This window comes from Taeniopygia guttata, chromosome 8 (genome assembly GCF_048771995.1).
Source record: "Taeniopygia guttata chromosome 8, bTaeGut7.mat, whole genome shotgun sequence".
Taxonomy (NCBI): domain Eukaryota; kingdom Metazoa; phylum Chordata; class Aves; order Passeriformes; family Estrildidae; genus Taeniopygia; species Taeniopygia guttata.
This window is the reverse complement of record NC_133033.1, coordinates 26,432,085-26,449,747: the sequence shown is the minus strand read 5'-3', so window position 1 is coordinate 26,449,747 and position 17,663 is coordinate 26,432,085. Positions and strand designations below refer to the sequence as shown.

General features: G+C 40.7%; 1 protein-coding gene across 8 annotated transcripts in view; it reads right to left on the bottom strand.

Moving 5' to 3' along the window:
• Positions 1–274: 274 nt before the first annotated feature.
• The window catches only part of RABGAP1L (RAB GTPase activating protein 1 like), a 231,396-nt gene continuing 214,007 nt past the window's right edge, over positions 275–17,663 (bottom strand). For 5 of the 8 annotated variants that reach the window (XM_072932816.1, XM_072932818.1, XM_012575124.5 and 2 more), the window contains 7 exons: positions 14,632–14,724; positions 7,211–7,321; positions 5,373–5,477; positions 4,127–4,210; positions 3,539–3,610; positions 2,218–2,415; positions 275–1,894 (listed from right to left, as the gene is read on the bottom strand). In XM_072932816.1, coding sequence (XP_072788917.1) covers positions 1,745–1,894; positions 2,218–2,415; positions 3,539–3,610; positions 4,127–4,210; positions 5,373–5,477; positions 7,211–7,321; positions 14,632–14,724 — 813 coding nt within the window. In that variant the 3' untranslated portion in view covers positions 275–1,744. Of the gene's footprint in view, positions 1,895–2,217; positions 2,416–3,538; positions 3,611–4,126; positions 4,211–5,372; positions 5,478–7,210; positions 7,322–10,222; positions 14,368–14,631; positions 14,725–17,663 lie in introns of those variants that run through there. The other 3 variants (XM_072932817.1, XM_072932820.1, XM_030279550.4) reach the window with 2 other exon arrangements.

Genomic DNA, 17,663 nt, shown 5'->3' with positions numbered 1-17,663 from the left:
CAAAAGAAATACCATCTGTTTTTCCTCCTTTTGTTTCTCGCTGTATTAATAATTCCAGATAGTCACTGTTCTTGAAGGTACATTTTAAAATATTAAAGTTTTTTAACCCCTCATTCTTAGAAGAGAGAATTGTGTCAGGATGGTGATTCTATTTTGATCTCTTCTTTTATCAGCTGACTGCCTTTTGGAATTTTTCCTTTGGCACTGGTAACATTAAATTTGTACTACCCTGTTGAAAATAATTGACAATTATGCTTGACAAGAAAGCACAAGATGGGTATTATTAAATTTTATTGTACAAAACCGACAATGTATGGCATTCCTTAGAATTAAAAAAAGAAAAAAATCAAAACAGAACTAGTGTCCCTGGAAAAATCTTGTAAATGAAACAATTAATACACAACATTTAGGCCAGCAATGACATTTACCTGTAAGACCATCTTCAGACATGACACATATAATTAAAAAAATATTCCATCAGTTCAAGCAATAGTTTAATTTTCCATTAAATAAGTATTTATATGAACACTTTATGTTTAGTCAAAACAAATGCTTTTGAACTTTCTTACCTTAAGAGATATAAAACAACCAGACAGGTTTGGGAATCACCAGAGAAGTCCACCCCCACAGGAAAGTCTAGGGCTTGTATTCCACTTGAAAATGCTTGTTTTTATAAAAATAAGTAATACCAACAAAGTGTTTCCTAACCAAACATTTCTAGCAAACAGATCTTTTTTCTATGGTATTTTATTCATCAGTGCAGCATAAGCCTCTTGGGTGTTTTTTTTTTTTTTTTTTTTGATACCTCATTTCTGTGGCAAAATTGGAATCCGAATATAGACCCAGGGCAAGGCTTTCATTACTTTTATTCATAAAACCTACCCTTTATTGCACAGGATTTACAAAAGGTCAAAACCATGCAAGGTCTCCACTCTGCTTCTCAGCAGAAACATCAAATAAGTGTCAAAACAATTTTCCCTTTAGCCCAGTGGAAGGAATTATTCCTTGGAATTCTTAATATAAACATGAATTAAAAAGAGAATTAGGGAACTTTATGTTAAATTCCAGATGGGCTGTAAACAGCCTTTAAACAACATTGTTACAAAAACTGCACTATTTGTATTTCTGAAGAAAAACCAATCCAAACGAAGAAGTTGTAAGGGAAGCTCGTAGCAATTGAGCCAGGAGAGCACAAGCCTATCTTTGCTATGGCCTAAGCTTTACAAAAAGTGCTTCTCTGCAGGATGCAGTTGCTGTGATAAAATTCTGAGATGGTCCCAGGGCCTAAGGTATCCTCAATGTCTTACACTGTGCTTTCTAGGGAGAGATTATGCTGCAGTACTGTACATTTGCCATTCTTTCTCTTCCTCCAGAAGAAGAAAAACCTTCTATGCAAGACAAAAATAATTTCAAATTAGATGCGTATTAAAGACCTAGTTTTGAAATATTTATTTAACATCTAGTTATATAAAATAAAGTGTAAAAGTATGAAGGTATCAGAACGTGGCTTTCAGCAAGGCAGTATGGGGGAAGTAGGAATTCAACATAAACCAGGACTTTTTTTTTTTTTCCCGCCCCTTTGAAAAGGGTCACATCAGAAAATGAATGAAAAACACTGAAGAATTTCACTTCAAGCCTGCACTTCTGCCTCACTGTCCTTTGCCCAGGAGGAGAGACCACTGGAAGAATCCTCCAAGTTTCAGCTGTGTTGTTCTTTGTGCTCTTGAGCCGGCTGTGGCTGGAACTATGTGCTGCCCTCTCGGGGAGGCAGGGGCGGCTGCGGCGCTGCCTGCGTGCCTGTAGCCGTTTTGATAGAGTTCAGGGTTTTGCTAAACCAAGAGTTTTTGGCAGCTTGGATTTCATTCATAAGGGCTCCTCTCTGGTGCTCCAGCTCCTAAGAAAGCAGAATAGTCAGAACTGATCAAAACCTAATTAATTAACAAAGAACCATCTTCACACTCAGTCCCTGCAGTCCAGCACTTCCCTCGCAATCTCCCAGGCACTGGGGAGAGAAGACACTGAAACTGCTGAAACAGCACAAGATATTTAGACACAAATAAAATAATAATTTTCTTTCTAAGGCAGTTTTTTTTTCCTGAAAGTTCAGATATACAGGTATGTGCTCCCTTTTGGAACAATTTTTTGTATGATTCAGAATAATCTTGGACTTAGCATGAGGTTAAGGTGATCACCCTGCTGTACTTGGATTCCACGTACCTGAATTTTGCACTTGGCTTCCACAAGCTGCAGTTTGGTCTGTGCAAGCTCCAGCTCCATCTCTCTCAGCTGCTTCTTCAGTGCATCCTTCTCATCATCTGTTTCGATGCCTTTGTTGTCCGTGCTTACAGCAGGCACCTTCAGTGTCCCCTCCTTGCTGAAAATCTCACTGCAGTGTTTGCAGGCCATCACTTTACCCTGAAATACCCAGAAAGCTCATTCTTATTCCATGTTACAGGAGTTGCTGTACTTCCTAGAAGAGCAATTTTACTTGTCAGACTGCCTCAATCTCAGACCATCTAGTACTGCAGTTTTTATAATTGGCATGAAAAGAATTTGAGTAGTTCATGAACAATTTCCAGGGTATGTTAACCAGTATAAAAATTCCTAAAATCTACTACTTAGTATGCTCTAAGCACAGAGACTTTGCTCCTATATTAGACTCTTCTTGCTACCAAAGTTTTGTAATTATGTCAGCACAACTCAGAAGAGTAAATTAAATCTAAGGAGATGAAGCAGCTGGCTTGGCTTGCACAGACTAAAACAGGATATTGAGCTATATTGAGCAGAATATAGGAACATCGATCCTAGAATTATTTTATGTTATTATCAAAACATTTAAAAAAATCACTAAAAAGTAACAAATCCAGTTCAGCTTGAGTACTAAAGAAATATGTAGAAGCTACAGCAGAGGGTAAATAACTCTGCCTACTCAGAATTTATTTATTTATTTATATATTTATTATTATTATTACCACCTATCAGGAAATTTTAAACTCTCCTGTATGTGTTCCTGCTGAGGAAGAGAGAGGAAGAGAAGAGTGAGGAGCCCCTGTGGAAATTCTGAGGATGGCCCTAGCAGTGCCATTTGGTTTAATTACTTAAACCAATTCTACTTAAATTACAGAAACCCAAATATATAAACTTTGTCCAGTCTGGCCAATTCCAATCTCAAGTGTGCACATTTGAGAAACAACATGTTTTGTATTCTACAGGGTCTTCTTTTTTTTTTTTTTTTCCAGTTAATCAAAACACTCAAGTAAATACTGTTTTCTCTACATTTTTTACTAGAGGTATGTATTTTAACAGCAAAAAGAGAAGCCAGGTACTAAATGCACTTCAGTTAGAGAGTTCCATACTGTCTGATGCAAGATAAAGAACCATGAAAGGAAATAAACCCTTTCCTTGTTTATTCATCTGCTGAAAAATGCATGTGGGGCTATTGATGTACTTGAACTTCAGTTCACATTTTGTTCTGTATCCCTGGCATTCAGCAACACTTGTGTTAGAAATATCCCCTATGCAGAGACATTGTTCTCACCTTCACAACTTCCAGCTCATCTTTACTGGCTGCTTGCTGTTTTTCCAGCCTGGTACTCAGTTGGGAACAAATCTGGAGCAGAGAAAGCAGTCTCTTAGCTCAAGCTTATTATATTAAAGTAAAATCTGTGTCCTTTTTAACAATGTTTTTTTGCTAGAACCAACATTTCTTAAATTCTGCCTCACTCAGTATATGCATTCCCCCTTAACAACTCCACTGCTGCTGTGAATGACAAAACCCCAGCAGTATTCAATACAGAACCAGAATACAGAAACAGGGACGTTTTATGGATGAGTTGGTTTATGATGCATTATGTCTGCATATGTACTGCATTTATGTACTGCATTATGTCACCAAGTACAGAAGCATTCACCCTACAGTACTAAAATTAACTGAAAGACAGGTTATTCCTGCCTAATTAGGAGACTATTAGGAAAGCCACAAGAAGATTTATGACAAATTACAACATTGCTCTCTGAAAGCCTGAAAGGTGGAGATTGTTTCAAGGACAAGATCTGCAAAGCTGAAAATTCAGCTCTTGTAACAGGTAGAATGAAGAAATATGAGAAAGGGTCTCTGGAATGGTACCTGTTTATACTCTGCAATAATGGCTGTGGTTTTCTTGATCTCAGATTCTGCCTTCTCCAGCTGCTTCCTGAAGACTTCCTTCAGCTAGGAATTGAAGGAGAGAAGTTACACAGTACACTGACAGAACTTCTCAAAATATGTCAGCAGACTGTTTTCCTTGTGTCTCGCTGTGTTTACAACGGCTCTTCAGCTGTTTCTTATGAAATTCCAGTTCTGAGACAAGTGTCTGATTTACTCAGTTTACAAATACTGATAATATCAGTTATAACCAAGAAGTCTCTACTGTGACCCTTTATCTCTGGTTAGAGAATTCTCCTGTAACTGAATTCCTGCTCTCTGTGTTAAATGGTGGTACATCATGGTCCACAGAACATAAAGAAAAGCATCACTATTAAGTGGGGGTTACTGATTTGGTTTTGGTTTTTCTGCACACTGTCACAGCAGCTTTGACCAGATTGTTTGTTGGAGATGGAAGAAGAAGAATCTCTCAACACTGTCATCTCCATAACAGGAGAAAAAAAATCTGTTTGTGTCTGTGGCACTGAGTGAAAACACAGCTAACTCATGCCTCCTTCACAACCACTCCACTTGGAGAGCCCTTTCAGTAGGAAAAAAACCTCACTGCCTTACTTGTAGCAAACTGAAAGCTCTATTTTAGAGAGACACAATGAATTAACATTAATTGTTGCAGTCACTGTTGCCAAATAGCAAAATTAAAAATCAGGATATTGCTTTTGAAACGTACATGTTAGATATATAGGATTACAGAACAAAGACTAAGTATTTTGCAGCTGAGTACGAAGCCCAGTCTAGTCATCAAGATTCTCCCAACCCCCACCCCTGTTCTTCTGCTGCTGGCTTCAGGCAGGAACATTATTTAAGTGATCCAGCAGCTGAATCCAGAATGGGCTCTTACAAGGCAACAACTCCTCCAGCTCCTTCATTTAGATGTTTAAGAGGCCTGGTCACATCTCCTTAGCTGAGATTGCTCACCACCAGTGATAACAATTGATAGAATACTTGGATAAGAGGATAAGCTATGAAAAACTAAACATTCAGAGCTCAAGTAAAGAATACCAATGAAAACTATACTATGGAAAAAAAATTACCCTGGCACTCTAACTTTTAATTGAATCTGCATTTTGAGCACAAAATCCTTTTCACAATTGCAACACAACCACACTTTTCTGCATATCGTTTTTCTTGCATTTACTAACTAATTGTGAAAAGCTGGAGAATGCCTTACCTGAGCAGTTTCCTCTTCCTGCTTCCTTTTCTCTTCCTCAGTCTCCACTAGCTTCTGTTTGGTCAGGAGAAGTTCTTTGTTCAAAACATCTGCTTTGTCTTCAGCCTAGAATCAGAGACACTTGTGTAAATCAGAAGTTCTCTGTGCTAGTACAAACACACTGAGATGTACAGCTCAGAAAAACACGAGGTTCAGGTTTTAGCATTACCTTTTCATGGCCTCTAATGGCTCACATAACTTTTTGATATGAAAGCCCCCTTTCAGTTAGCTATTTACTAAATTATTTCACTGTGTTTCAACACCTGTGCAAAAGGACGCTTTGGCCAATTGTTTACCTATGCTCAGATGGCACTTAACCACAGATACTATGTCCTAGCACAAACAGTGATGTATAGAATATTTTTGATGGGACCAATATTAATCTAAGGGAGGGCAGCATGATTTACCTACTGTCTAACTTCAAATAACTCATCCCATTTTTTAATCAGTGAGCAGGGAAAACATAACTGTGAAATACTTAGGTGTCTGCATTGTACCCTACAAAGTGTTCAGGCAAAGGCAAGTGTAAGAGACAAACAGGACCACCACAAAAATGGTTTATCAGTGCAAATAAGTATTACGTGAAGAAACCTGATAACTGAGAATATAATTTTCTCTGGAAGGACCAAGCTTTTGGTGACACATACTGGGAATGCTTTGTTTTTGTGAGCACTGTCCTCAGTAATCATCAGGAGAGAAATGCCAATATATCCAAACATTTCTCAATGTTTGGATGTATTCTGCAGGCCTCCCCAGCTGGGAAAGCATCTCACCACCCTTCCTGCTCAGTAATGAGGTCCAGACAGGAAATGGTTGTGGCCAATTAACACTGACTTTGCTGAAATTACAGGAGGGAAAAGGGCATTTGAAACAAGTAACAATGCAGAACTTGTCTCTGAGCTGAAGTTTGATTTTCTACCACTGTGGTGGTATCAGCTTATCTCTGTGCCACAGTAATAGTGATTAAGGAGGATATTAGTGGTGTTTGAGGGCACCAGAACCAGCTCCACCATCTCTATGACTGAAGAGATGGATTAAGGATTTCTTCATTGCTTAGTGTGTGTAAGGCTGTAGGGAGAAAGGAAAACAAATAGTGCAAGAATGGAAAATTGATGAGATTAACATCTCAGAACAAAAGTATTTGGGGATTACAAGGATATTTAAGATATGCTTTGAAGAAACTACAAATCTTTCCTCCTTTTTTGTGTTCATTCCAGTTTCTCCAAGCACCTACAGTGTAGAAAGAGAGGGCTGAATGTGTGGCTCTCTGAAAACCACTGTGTCTGGGGCAGAGGGCTCTGAATGCTGCTGCCTTCCATATTCCAGTGTCCACAGGGAACATGAGCAGTTATCAGTGAACACCCAGCAGCCTGTTGAATTTTTGGTGCTGTGCCACTTCATTATCTCTGTATTTTGTTGGCTGTACTAAAAGTGCTGTGAAAAACAGATCCACACAGACATTTTGCAATGCAACTTCCCTTGAAACTAATCTCCCAAGAACTATGTGACACCTTTTTCAAGGAAACGGTCATTCTTTGCTATCTGTCTAAAGGTTAAGGCCTACATTTTCTAAACAATCCCCAACAGAGAAGATGGAATCAGTCTTGGCCAGACCCCACTGAATGCCTGCAATGGCACATGGAAATACAGCTGAGTGCAGCTAAGAGTGAGGTTGTCAGGAAAATAAAGGCAAAAATAATTACACTTTTAATGTGTTCATGCTTTCACTTGAGCACAAAGCAGGGCTCCTCCAGCTGCTGTTGCCAAGCCGGAGCTGGCCCCAGCTCTGTTACCATTACCTGGTCCAGGTCATTCCGTAAGGCAATTTTGCTTGTTACAAGCTCATGGGCAAGGTCATCATTCTCCTGCTCCAGCCTCATGCTTGCTTCTTGGAGCCTGCGGTTTTCCCTCTGTGGAAAGAAAGGAACAACCAGGAAAGGAAATTAATCCTCATAAAGAACAATGAGTAAGTGCATGGTGTGTGCCAAACACTGAGAAGGCAAAAGTGCACATTAAGACAGGACTGCTGCTCTGGGAAACAACAGTGAATTAAGCCAGCAGTGCAAATGCAGCTATTCCACTTACATCCCACTGGTTTGTGTTGTGCAAGGAACACACTGATTGTAGTGTTTCCCTGTCAAAAATAAACACTGACCTCTCCACAAAAGCACTTGGTTTCTGCTTGCTCATCATCTAAAGAAATCGGGCAGATAAAATCCCACCTAGCAGCAGTGAACAGGGACCAATTAAGAGTTACTCGAAATAATGCTTCCAAGCAAAGTAGAAAGCTGTCCTGCTCCACTTTACAAAATTCTGTCAGCAGGGATCCATAAAAATAGTCCACTTTGTAGGTGATGCAGTGCCAACTTCCCATCTCTGCAGGAGCAGCAAAGAACAGCATTTAGCAGGGAACTCCCTACAGCTCGTACATCCTGTCTCACCATTTGTGCACTGCTCTGTAACTCGTGCCAGTGACACCAGTGTGTACCTTACAGTGCCAGGTGGAGAGGGGAGCTCATCCCTGAGCACAGCCCAGGACCTGCTGGGGCAGTGACAGGAACACAAATGGACAATTGGAGGCTGCAGACTCTTGCTTCGCTGCTCTCCCTACCCACTCCACACAGGCAGAAATGACTATCTGGAGCATTAACCACACAAGGTGAAGGAACAGGAGAATGAACAATAATTAATATCTTTTAGAAATCTCTGACTATTGTTCTAGAGTTGAGAAATGGAACCATAATTGAAAGATGCCTGTGGGTCAGTAGACTTCTAGGGGTTCAACATCAAATACAAGTCGTCATTTTCAGAAGAACACAGCCAGGTGGGACAGACAGAGGTGCCTTCCTCCAAATGGATTTCAAGAGAAAAAAACTGTGCTGTTTTTCACTGTATATCTTCCATATCAAAACAGGCTTCAAAGGGAATCTCAGCAGTATGGAAATTCAAGGAAAAGCACCACATTTATATGGAAACTCACAGGTGGAAAAACAATAACCTATATGCTGCGATTTCAAAAAGGACTTATTCTCACCTAAAGGTAACTTATGTTCTTCAAAACAAAACAGTGAGAGTCCAAATGATGTTAGTAAAAGTCAATGATATATAATAATACATATATTAGCACTTACAATGTTTTTCAAGAGTTGTTCAGTAGATGCATCCTACAAAATGTGATTTCTTGCATAAGTATGTTATTTACCTGTTCTCACTGCTTCCCTACTCACCAGCTATGCTCAGATATTTTGTTCTTTCCAAACACTCAACTATGAAATTGCAATTTTTATTTCTGTTGCAAGCAGATTTTGCATATTTGTCTTAAACAAAACCAGGCACTCTAAGAGGATGGAAAAAAAAGGTCTCTTCTCTGTGGGAACTTCCTCTGTGGCAGGAAGTGGAACCTCTACAAATTTTCTCCTGTTAATGTGACCCCATTGTGTAACTAGAATAGGCACTGCCCTGTACAGGGAAGTAAGTCGGTTTCCCTTCCAAAAGATTACTTTGAGTAATTTGTTTTGTACAGAAGCTAAATTAAATGCCTTTATCTTAACACAATTAAAATAACCACTGCTAAAACACACTCAACTTTGGGGGTCTTATCTTATTTTAAAATGCACTTTAGTCTGTCTGGGACAAGGAATTTTAAAAATTAAAGTAAAATTTTTCTATAAATGTAATATAAGCTTTAAAGTGTAAAACCAAATTGCAGCCAATAATGGTAATACTAATAACAATCTTTAACACATCTTTATTCCTGTATTTTGTTCAGACCATCTTAGAAATGCTGTTTTTATGAACACAGCTCTGCCAGTCGTCAGAAAGTGACCTAAGTTCACCTAAAACTTGAGACCTGAGTCAGACCAGGTTCTGCAGCACCGACACCTTTTCACAGGGATGTTGCTTAGAGGAAGAAAGCACCAAATTCTTATGACTTTCACAAAATAACCGAGTTGGTTTTACCATTTTTGCTATGTCTTTGCCAAAAGCTTCAGTGTCTGCAAAGCAAGGCACACAGTGTGAGGTTGAGAGTTTCTGCTTTGCATTCGCAGACAAGTGGGTAAGCAAGCTCTGTGCTTGGAAATGCACTATCCTCCTCTTAAACTAGAATTTACATGGCATGTTGGTAGTGAGTTAAAGATCTCTTACCTTGGGCATCCAGTCAATAGCTAGAAGATGTTTTTAGCTCATTCACCAAACTCTGAATGTCCAGCTGAAAGGTTCTCACAGGACCACCTTTACTCTTCCTCCACCCAGGGCAGTATGCCCGATTAGCTGGTTTGTCTTTTTCAGCTCCTCCCCCCAGGTCCAGCAGTGTAAAACGCCCTCCCTTCTCAGGAGGAAACTCTTAAGTCTACCTAAGTCTACATAAAAACTAACAGGACACAGTAAAGACAGAAAGAGCAAACAATGCTCTTCACATGCAGCAAACTATTTCCATAGGCTGTGAAATATTTAGAGTTTTATGAAATATGCTCACAATGACAAAGCTGGTCTGTCACAGCAGGACTCACATCAGAGGCAGCACTTTGTAACTGGCATCAGCCAACCAGTCAGACCTGCTAGTTGTCCCTGGTGTAAACAGACAGCTTCCTGCCTCCTCTCCACAACACTACATTTACTATGACAACCACTTCCTTCTCCTCAGTATTGCCCGGTTTCTACAGTCATAAAGTAACAGATCCCTCTTTCCCAAGTTCCTCCTCCTGGTTACTGAAGGTGGCTGGTGAACTTAGGTTAGCTTTTAAAAGGAGGATACTGCATTTCCAAAGAGGACAAACAAAGCTGGTACACACAAACACAAATCAACTTACCTCCTGTAAAGTCACAGACCAAATACTGCTTTCAACCATTGGTGTAAAGACAGTGAAAACAGGATATAAAGAAATTTCTAATACAAAAAACAAAAAGGTTGCTTATTCTTCACTGTGTTTTTTGTTACGTGTTTTAGAGACAGATGCTCCAGCTTCCATCACACAGTGGGTGGAAAGAAGATGACAAACTTGAAAGCAGTAGCCAAGCCTCAGTTCAGGATGACTGCAAGGCTGAACTCCACCCTCTGCTCCTTCCAGGCTGCACCAAGGAGCAATTCCTGAGGAGATTAGTGACCATGATGCATCCTCTCTGTGCTGTACTCAAGTGGGGTGTAATGAGTCACCAACCTCGTTAAGCAATTCTGTTTCTGTTCAGCAACATCCTGTGCTGCCTTTGGCTTGGGTAGGGCTAGTCTTCTTCACGGTGGTTAGTACCTTTTGGGTTTGTGCTGGAAAAGGTGTTGATAGGATAGACAGTGGTTTGGTTATTGCTGAGCAGGGCTTGCACAGAGCCAAGGCCTTTTTCTGCTTCTTGTAGCTCCTCACCAGTGAGGGAGCTGGGAGGAGACACAGCTAGCACAGCTGATCCCAAGGGACAGCCCAGACCATATGGCATCATGCTGAGTATGTAAAGCAGGGAGAAGGAGAAAGCAGGGGGGACCTTTGGAGTGATGGCATTTGTCTTCTCAAGTCACTGCTACATGTGATGGAGCCCTGCCCTCCTGGAGATGGCTAAACAGCTACCTGTCCGTGGGAAGGGGTGGTTGAGTTCCTTCTTTTGCTTTATCTGCTGAACTGTCTTCATCTCAACACACAAGTTTTGTCACTATTCCTCTGGGGATTCTCTCCCCCATCCTGCTTGTGGCGGAGTGAGCAAGCAGCTGCCTGAGTTGCTGGCTGGGTTAAATCAAGACATCCAAACCTCAGACCTCTGAGTGTGAACAGCTCCTCAGTGATGGAATGAAAACACTGATTAAGATCCACTTTCTGGATGTGAGCAAACTGAGGTCTTCATAAACCCAATGGAAAGGGCTCTTGATATTGGAGGAGCTCCAAAGGAGAATCCTCTGAACCTCCACCTAGAAACCCGAGAAGCTTTTACAGCAAGCAATCCAGGAAAGCCTCTCATGGTAAGCAACACAGAAGCTCCTGGAGGCAGTTGTGTTTTCTGTTTGCTGACTCTGGAGAAGCATTCCCCAAAGTGCCCCAGCACAATTTTTAAAGAAACAACAGACACTGTCCCACAAGAAAAGTCATCATGATTTTCCTCATTATGGTTAACATTCAGTTGCCATGACTGAATAAAAACGACCAGTGTATTGATTTTTGCTTCCCCTTCAAAACACAGAGAAAGCTTTTACAGAGAAGGCTATTATGTCCAAATTACACATTTATTTACACAACTTCTCCATTGCACAAGGAGGTCAACAAGGTGGAACAGGACAGCAGCATCTGCTTGCAAAACTCCAGCCCTTCTTGGAACAACTATATCCTCTTTATTTTAAATCAGTTCCCAGGCTCACTTCTGGAATTTTCTCATCAAGTCAACCCAAATCTTGTTACATGAGGCATTCTCAAACACAGAAATAAAACTCCATAATATTTAGAAAAACATCAACCTGAAATATATTGTTATCTTTTCTACACATATGACTCACTTTTCTTCCTAGCTTCTATAGGGAATTTGTAATTTAACTAAAAGTAATGAAATTTGGTGACAAACAACAATTTAGAATATATTTCACTTTTGCACCTTTTAAAAATCTGACAAAAATATGGTAATTTGTTATAAGCAATGGAAAATTAAGTTAAAACATGTCTAGAAAAACTTGCCCTTTTCCTAAATAATACTTGTAAGTACAGAATGAAACAAATACCAAAAATAATGGCACTCTTTAATACTGCTCTTCTGGTAAATCAAATCATAACATGTAAAATATGTGCTGGGCAGGAATTGCTGCGTGTTTAACACAGCTCATGGGAGCACATGAATTTAACCAGTCAGGCAAACACAACTGGTTACTGGGCCTGACACTGCAAAACCAGCCCATCTCCCTCTCTCTCAAAGAGGCCAGCAAGGCACTTCCTCTGAGGGCTGTGTCACAGGGAGGTGTCTTACTCAGACATCCATCACACAGCATCACTGTGTCTCTGTGGGCCTGACAAATTTCTGCTGGTAACAACAACTCTAAAAACTACAGCTAAAAACTATCAACTGGTTTAAAGCTCTTTTCCTTCTCGACCCATATGAGGAACAATCTGCAGGGATCTCTATTCCAGTGATCCCATCCAAGAAGCATTCCCTTCCTAGGCAGCAAAAACCTCACTTTTGGGAAGGGAAACTGTAAAAATTACAAGGTTGTAGGGCTGTGGGGCACAGTCCACAGAGCAGGAGCTGACAACAGTGCTGTGCTTGTAGGCAAGTCTAGCTTTTGTCCTTTCCCAAGCCAAGCCTGCCTTTTTGAAGCCCTGCACAGGTGCTGCCCAAATGAAATGCATCCCTGACCATGCAGGCTGCAGAGTGCTCCCCGAAAGGACAAAAAAAGCAAGGTTGGCTCTCCACGTGCTGCCTGAGAGGATCCACACAAGTGACATTTTCTTGCTGCCCTTTAGAAACACTCCTGAAATGTCAGTTCCTATCAACCTCAACTTCACATATCAATAAAATCCAACAAGCAAGTCAAGGAACAAAGAACATTTACAAGCATTTTTCCATGACACCCATCAACTGAAGAATGTGTCCAGACTTTGAAGTTAATATGCAACTAACCTATTACAGGGACTCTTTATTCACAGCATCCTTAAGAGGATCAGACCCAATACAGCTTAATAAAAAAATCCACAGTGAATTTCAGAAGCGCAATCCAAAACCCTGGCCTGTGATCTTGACTGTGACAGTGACTCACATCAACAGTGGTCCAAGAGTCACTTCCTATATCCTCATTTGCAGCTTGGGATAATGTTCTTCACTGTGCATTGACCAGGATTAACTAGTTAATATGCTTCCACCGAGCTTTTAAGAACCCTTATTTGTTTCCTAAGCATTATTTTAATTCCACAGTATAAGTGAACCACTAGGAAAACACTTAAAAGTTAATTAGCAGCCAGTTGTGGTTTTTTCCAAATAGGTCATACTTGCTATTGGCTCTACAGCAGCTACAGCACTCCCAAGTCTCATAAACAATAAAATCTCCACCCTTTGACAGCAAAAAACCTACACTTAAAATATAATTTTCTCACAGACAAATGCTTAAAAAAAAAAAAAAAAAGAGTCAGTTTGACTTCATACCTGTAAGTTTTCTTTGTCACATTTATGAATTAAGGCACACTCTTTCACCACAGATTTCCATACTCTGCACTTTTCTTATGTTTACAGGCCATGTCAAGCCTGTTGCACTCTGTGTGATTGTTCACCCCTCCACACCCCTGGAAGACTCCATCGCAACCATAATGGCACTAACATATTAAGGCACAATGAAGAACAGCAGGCAAACAGTACAAGGATATGTAGGAAATGTCAGTTCCCAGCTATCCTGGGCAGTGGGCAGTAAAGTGCTTCAGCCCTGGCAGCTTCACCTAGAGCAAACTGAATTGTTCAAAACAGAGTGAGGAATAACAGGCTCCCAAACTCTCAGTAACGTCTGTGCCCAGAGACAGAGCCTCCAGCACACAAAATCTATGGCAACAGAACATAGCTGTGACAATGGAAGCAAATACATTGTAGAGATAAGCAAAGCTGACCTGAAATTGTAGAACTGTTCTTTTTCAGTGAACTATCAAGCTGTCATATTAACGACTCAACCTTATTTCTCTGCTCCTTTAAAGAGGAATATCCATCACTATTAACTCTATTGCAGCAGTACCTCAGGACCCCAGAGGAGCTCTGGGTCCCACCATAATAGGTATTATCTTAACAAAAAATTACTGAAGCTTGGTATAAACAGGAATGAATAATAAGGATTGTATCAGCCAAGGAAGAGTTCATCTTCCAAAGTCTCTGTGGATGCCATTGCACACAGCTTGCACTAGAACAATGTGTATTTTCTCCTTTCTGTGTCTGTAGCTGAATCACCCTTTGTTTCTGCGGCTCATGAAGATCTCCCGTAAAAGTGCAACAGCAGGAGAGTTACCTACAAACATATAAACTGAAAGAAGAAAAATATTATATGTGGCTACTTGCAGACGTCTTAAGAGTTAAAAATTGTGATTGAAATATTTTTGGAAAAAAAGACTAAGTCTAGAGTTTCAAAGTGCTTATTCAAGAAAGGGGATGAGTTCACTTTTACTTCCCTTAGGTCTGCCTTGGCACATGCCAGGAAGGTGAGCATGGTACACACACCTCTGCTTAACTGCTGGAGACAGCTCACTCCTTGTGGGATTCACCAAATTTCCATTTAGCAGCTCCCTACCTTGTATCTGTCCATAGGATCTTCCTGCTGCAGCTGGCTCTCTCGCATTGTTTGGTACTCTCTCTCATATTTCTTCAGCTTTTTCGTTGGCACCTGTGGAACAGATTTGGGAAACATGCATTTAAAAATGAGAGGAACGCTGGAAAAGCTGACTGAAAGCTCTCCCTACGAACAGGAAACTGAGGAAGTGCTGCAAAGCTGCTGCTGAATAAAGTCTCTCCCCACTGTCCCCCCTCCTCTACTCATTAAGCCATGTCAAACACTTACCAATACAGCTCACATCGACTGAAATCTTTCTGTGCCCACTGCTGCTAATTATTCAGACATTTAAAGGGAAACAAAAGTGGAGACATTTAAATAAGACTAACAAGAAGACAAAAAGCACAGACAAGTGGGAGAACAGGAAAGAGGAAAACACATTTTGATACATATGATTCACCAAAACAATGCTTTAGCAAGACAACTGTTAAAAGTGAGATGAGAACAAAGGAGTGCTCATACAAAAGGACCAGACAATTCCCTGGGGGAGATCCAAGTAATGGTTTTATTGCTGAGAGAGTATTAATGTCTAAATTACAGCCTGTGACCAATGCCCTCATGAAGTCTGGCATCAGAGCCCTCCTAGGCACAGATGGAGATGCTGCAGTGCAAGTGAGTGGAGAGGTGGCTTGGAGAAATCACAAACAAATTTGGTAAACAGCCATGCAGAAAGGTCAAAACCCAGGCTGCTTGATCCTGGGAATGCTTCCACTTCAAACACTGATCAGAAGGAGCCTGTGTTCTTTTCAACAAAGCATGGGGAGCCTCTGCTTTCCCTTCACCTTTTGGTTGGGTATGCAGTGCTCCCATCTCTCCCTGGAGAGCTCTGACAGCATTACTCAGGTCACTTGCTGGCAGCTGGAGAGCTCCCTAACACCACATACACCAGGAGTATGAACACAGCCTGTCCCTTGATCTGTCACGCAGATACTCCTATTGCCTCTACTGATCATGTTCAGCTGCCTCCAGCTGTGAGGACAGGCCACTGCCACCTTGCCTTAGGGCAAAAACTACTGCCAGTGAGCGGAGATACGAGGAGCTGTTTTCTCTTTACTGGTCTTCAGCCCAAAGCGTCTTTGCTCTGCAGCACCCAAAGGAACCAAGCAAGTGCTCAGTGTTGCTGCAGAGGGAGGTGGAAGTAGTAAATATGAAAGCCATGATCTGCAAATCATTAATGAAGCAGCAGCAATTCCTACAATTACTGATGGAACCTGAAATCAACCCCCCTTAAAGCAAACAAAGAGAAAACAGTAAAGATAAAAACATGAAGTACATTGGGCAAACATACAAGAAAATTTCACTTTGATGACACTTAATAGGGCAAAACACCATTAAATGAAAGTGACTAACTGCGAGATGCTTTTATAAAAAAGCAGCTGAAACAGCTGAATAATCCTCCTAACACAAACGCAGCCAGCTTTGTCTTGGCTGCAGCCTGAAATTATTGAGGCTATTTAATAATCATTAGAATTAATTTCAGGATAGTGTTTTAAATGAAATAAACCCATCACACGTCCAAAGCCTGATCCACCCCCTCCTTTCTCACAATTACTGGACTTTCATTTAGAGAACCAGATCAAGGCTCCCTGGCTGGGTGTGATAAGGAAACCCTCCAAACACAGTTCTCAGGTTCTGCTGGGGAGTTTTGTGCTCCACTATGCAACCACCAGGAAATAAATACAAGGGAGATTTCATGGTGCAGCACGGCAAAAAGGCACAACACAGCTGTAACTTAGATGATGATCTGTTCAACCAAAGATTTTCCTGATTCTTGATGCTTTTCGTTGAAACCTTTAAAATGCATATAAGGACTAAGTTTCACTACACAGGAAGACAGACAAGACTCCTGTTCACACAGCCACGTGAGACCTTCAGAGAGAATCCTGCCATCGGAAGGAACAAGAGATGTAAGATAGATTTTGTGTCTGTAAATTTGTGTTGTAAGTTTGTGTGTCTGTAAATAGGGAGATAAGGGTGGAAAGTAGAGGTAAAAATTGCACAGTCACAACCCTTTACCCCCCTATTCTTATGTGAACAGTGCTGCTCACCTTAGCCTGGCACTGGGTGTTGGGGGCTTCCTCCTCTCACAACTATCAACCATTTCTTAATTCCTTGCTAATTTATTCCATAATTCATTCCATTCTTATCTATATGCTCTCCTTACTTGCTTGTATTTCAATTCACAGCTGTGAGCAGGACCACGTGTGGCTCCTCTGGGGCCTTGGAGGCATCAGCTCCCTTGTTCAGCACCACAGGAGCCATCCACGGCCGTGGCCTGGGCTGAGGGATGGCCTCTCCAGCAAGGGAACAGCACAGCAGCACTTTCTTAGGAATGCTGACAGTAAATAATACCTGAAACAAGCATCAGATTGTGCATGCATCAGGTTTGACATAGAAAACAGCTTCCAGCTCTCTGAAAGATGATAGTGACTGCTGCATGTTGGTATCTATTTATGCTACAAATCTTGTCTTGACTGGGAAGTACCTAAATACAGTGAAAATCTATCTTAAGGGGAACTCCTACCAGAAACCAGTCCATACTAACCCACTTCTCTTGTAACATAGAAACTGGAGCAAGTATGCCCAAGAACTTTTGCAGGGACTACACTTCACTGCTACTGTCTATTTAGCCACATTTCTCAAAGGAGTTTGATAATTTATTACAGCACTTTCTTCTTCTGAGTATACACTAATAAATGGAAAAAAAATTTAAAAGCCCATTTTCATATTTCCTAATTTAATTTCCTGAAACAGTGTGTGAATTCAACAAGGGATTTCTCAGTAAGCATTTCCATAAGTAAGTGCATAGTGCTAGCCATGCTTCAGTCTTCACAAACTGATCACAAAGTGCTCATAAATTCTCTGTAAAAGCTTCTGCAATATCAATTCCTTTTTTCTTTCTTTAGCACCATGGGGTATATTAGCTTGAACTGATGGTTATCAAATTTAGGAGACTCTTACGGTGTATAAACATTCCTCATCATAGTTTATCT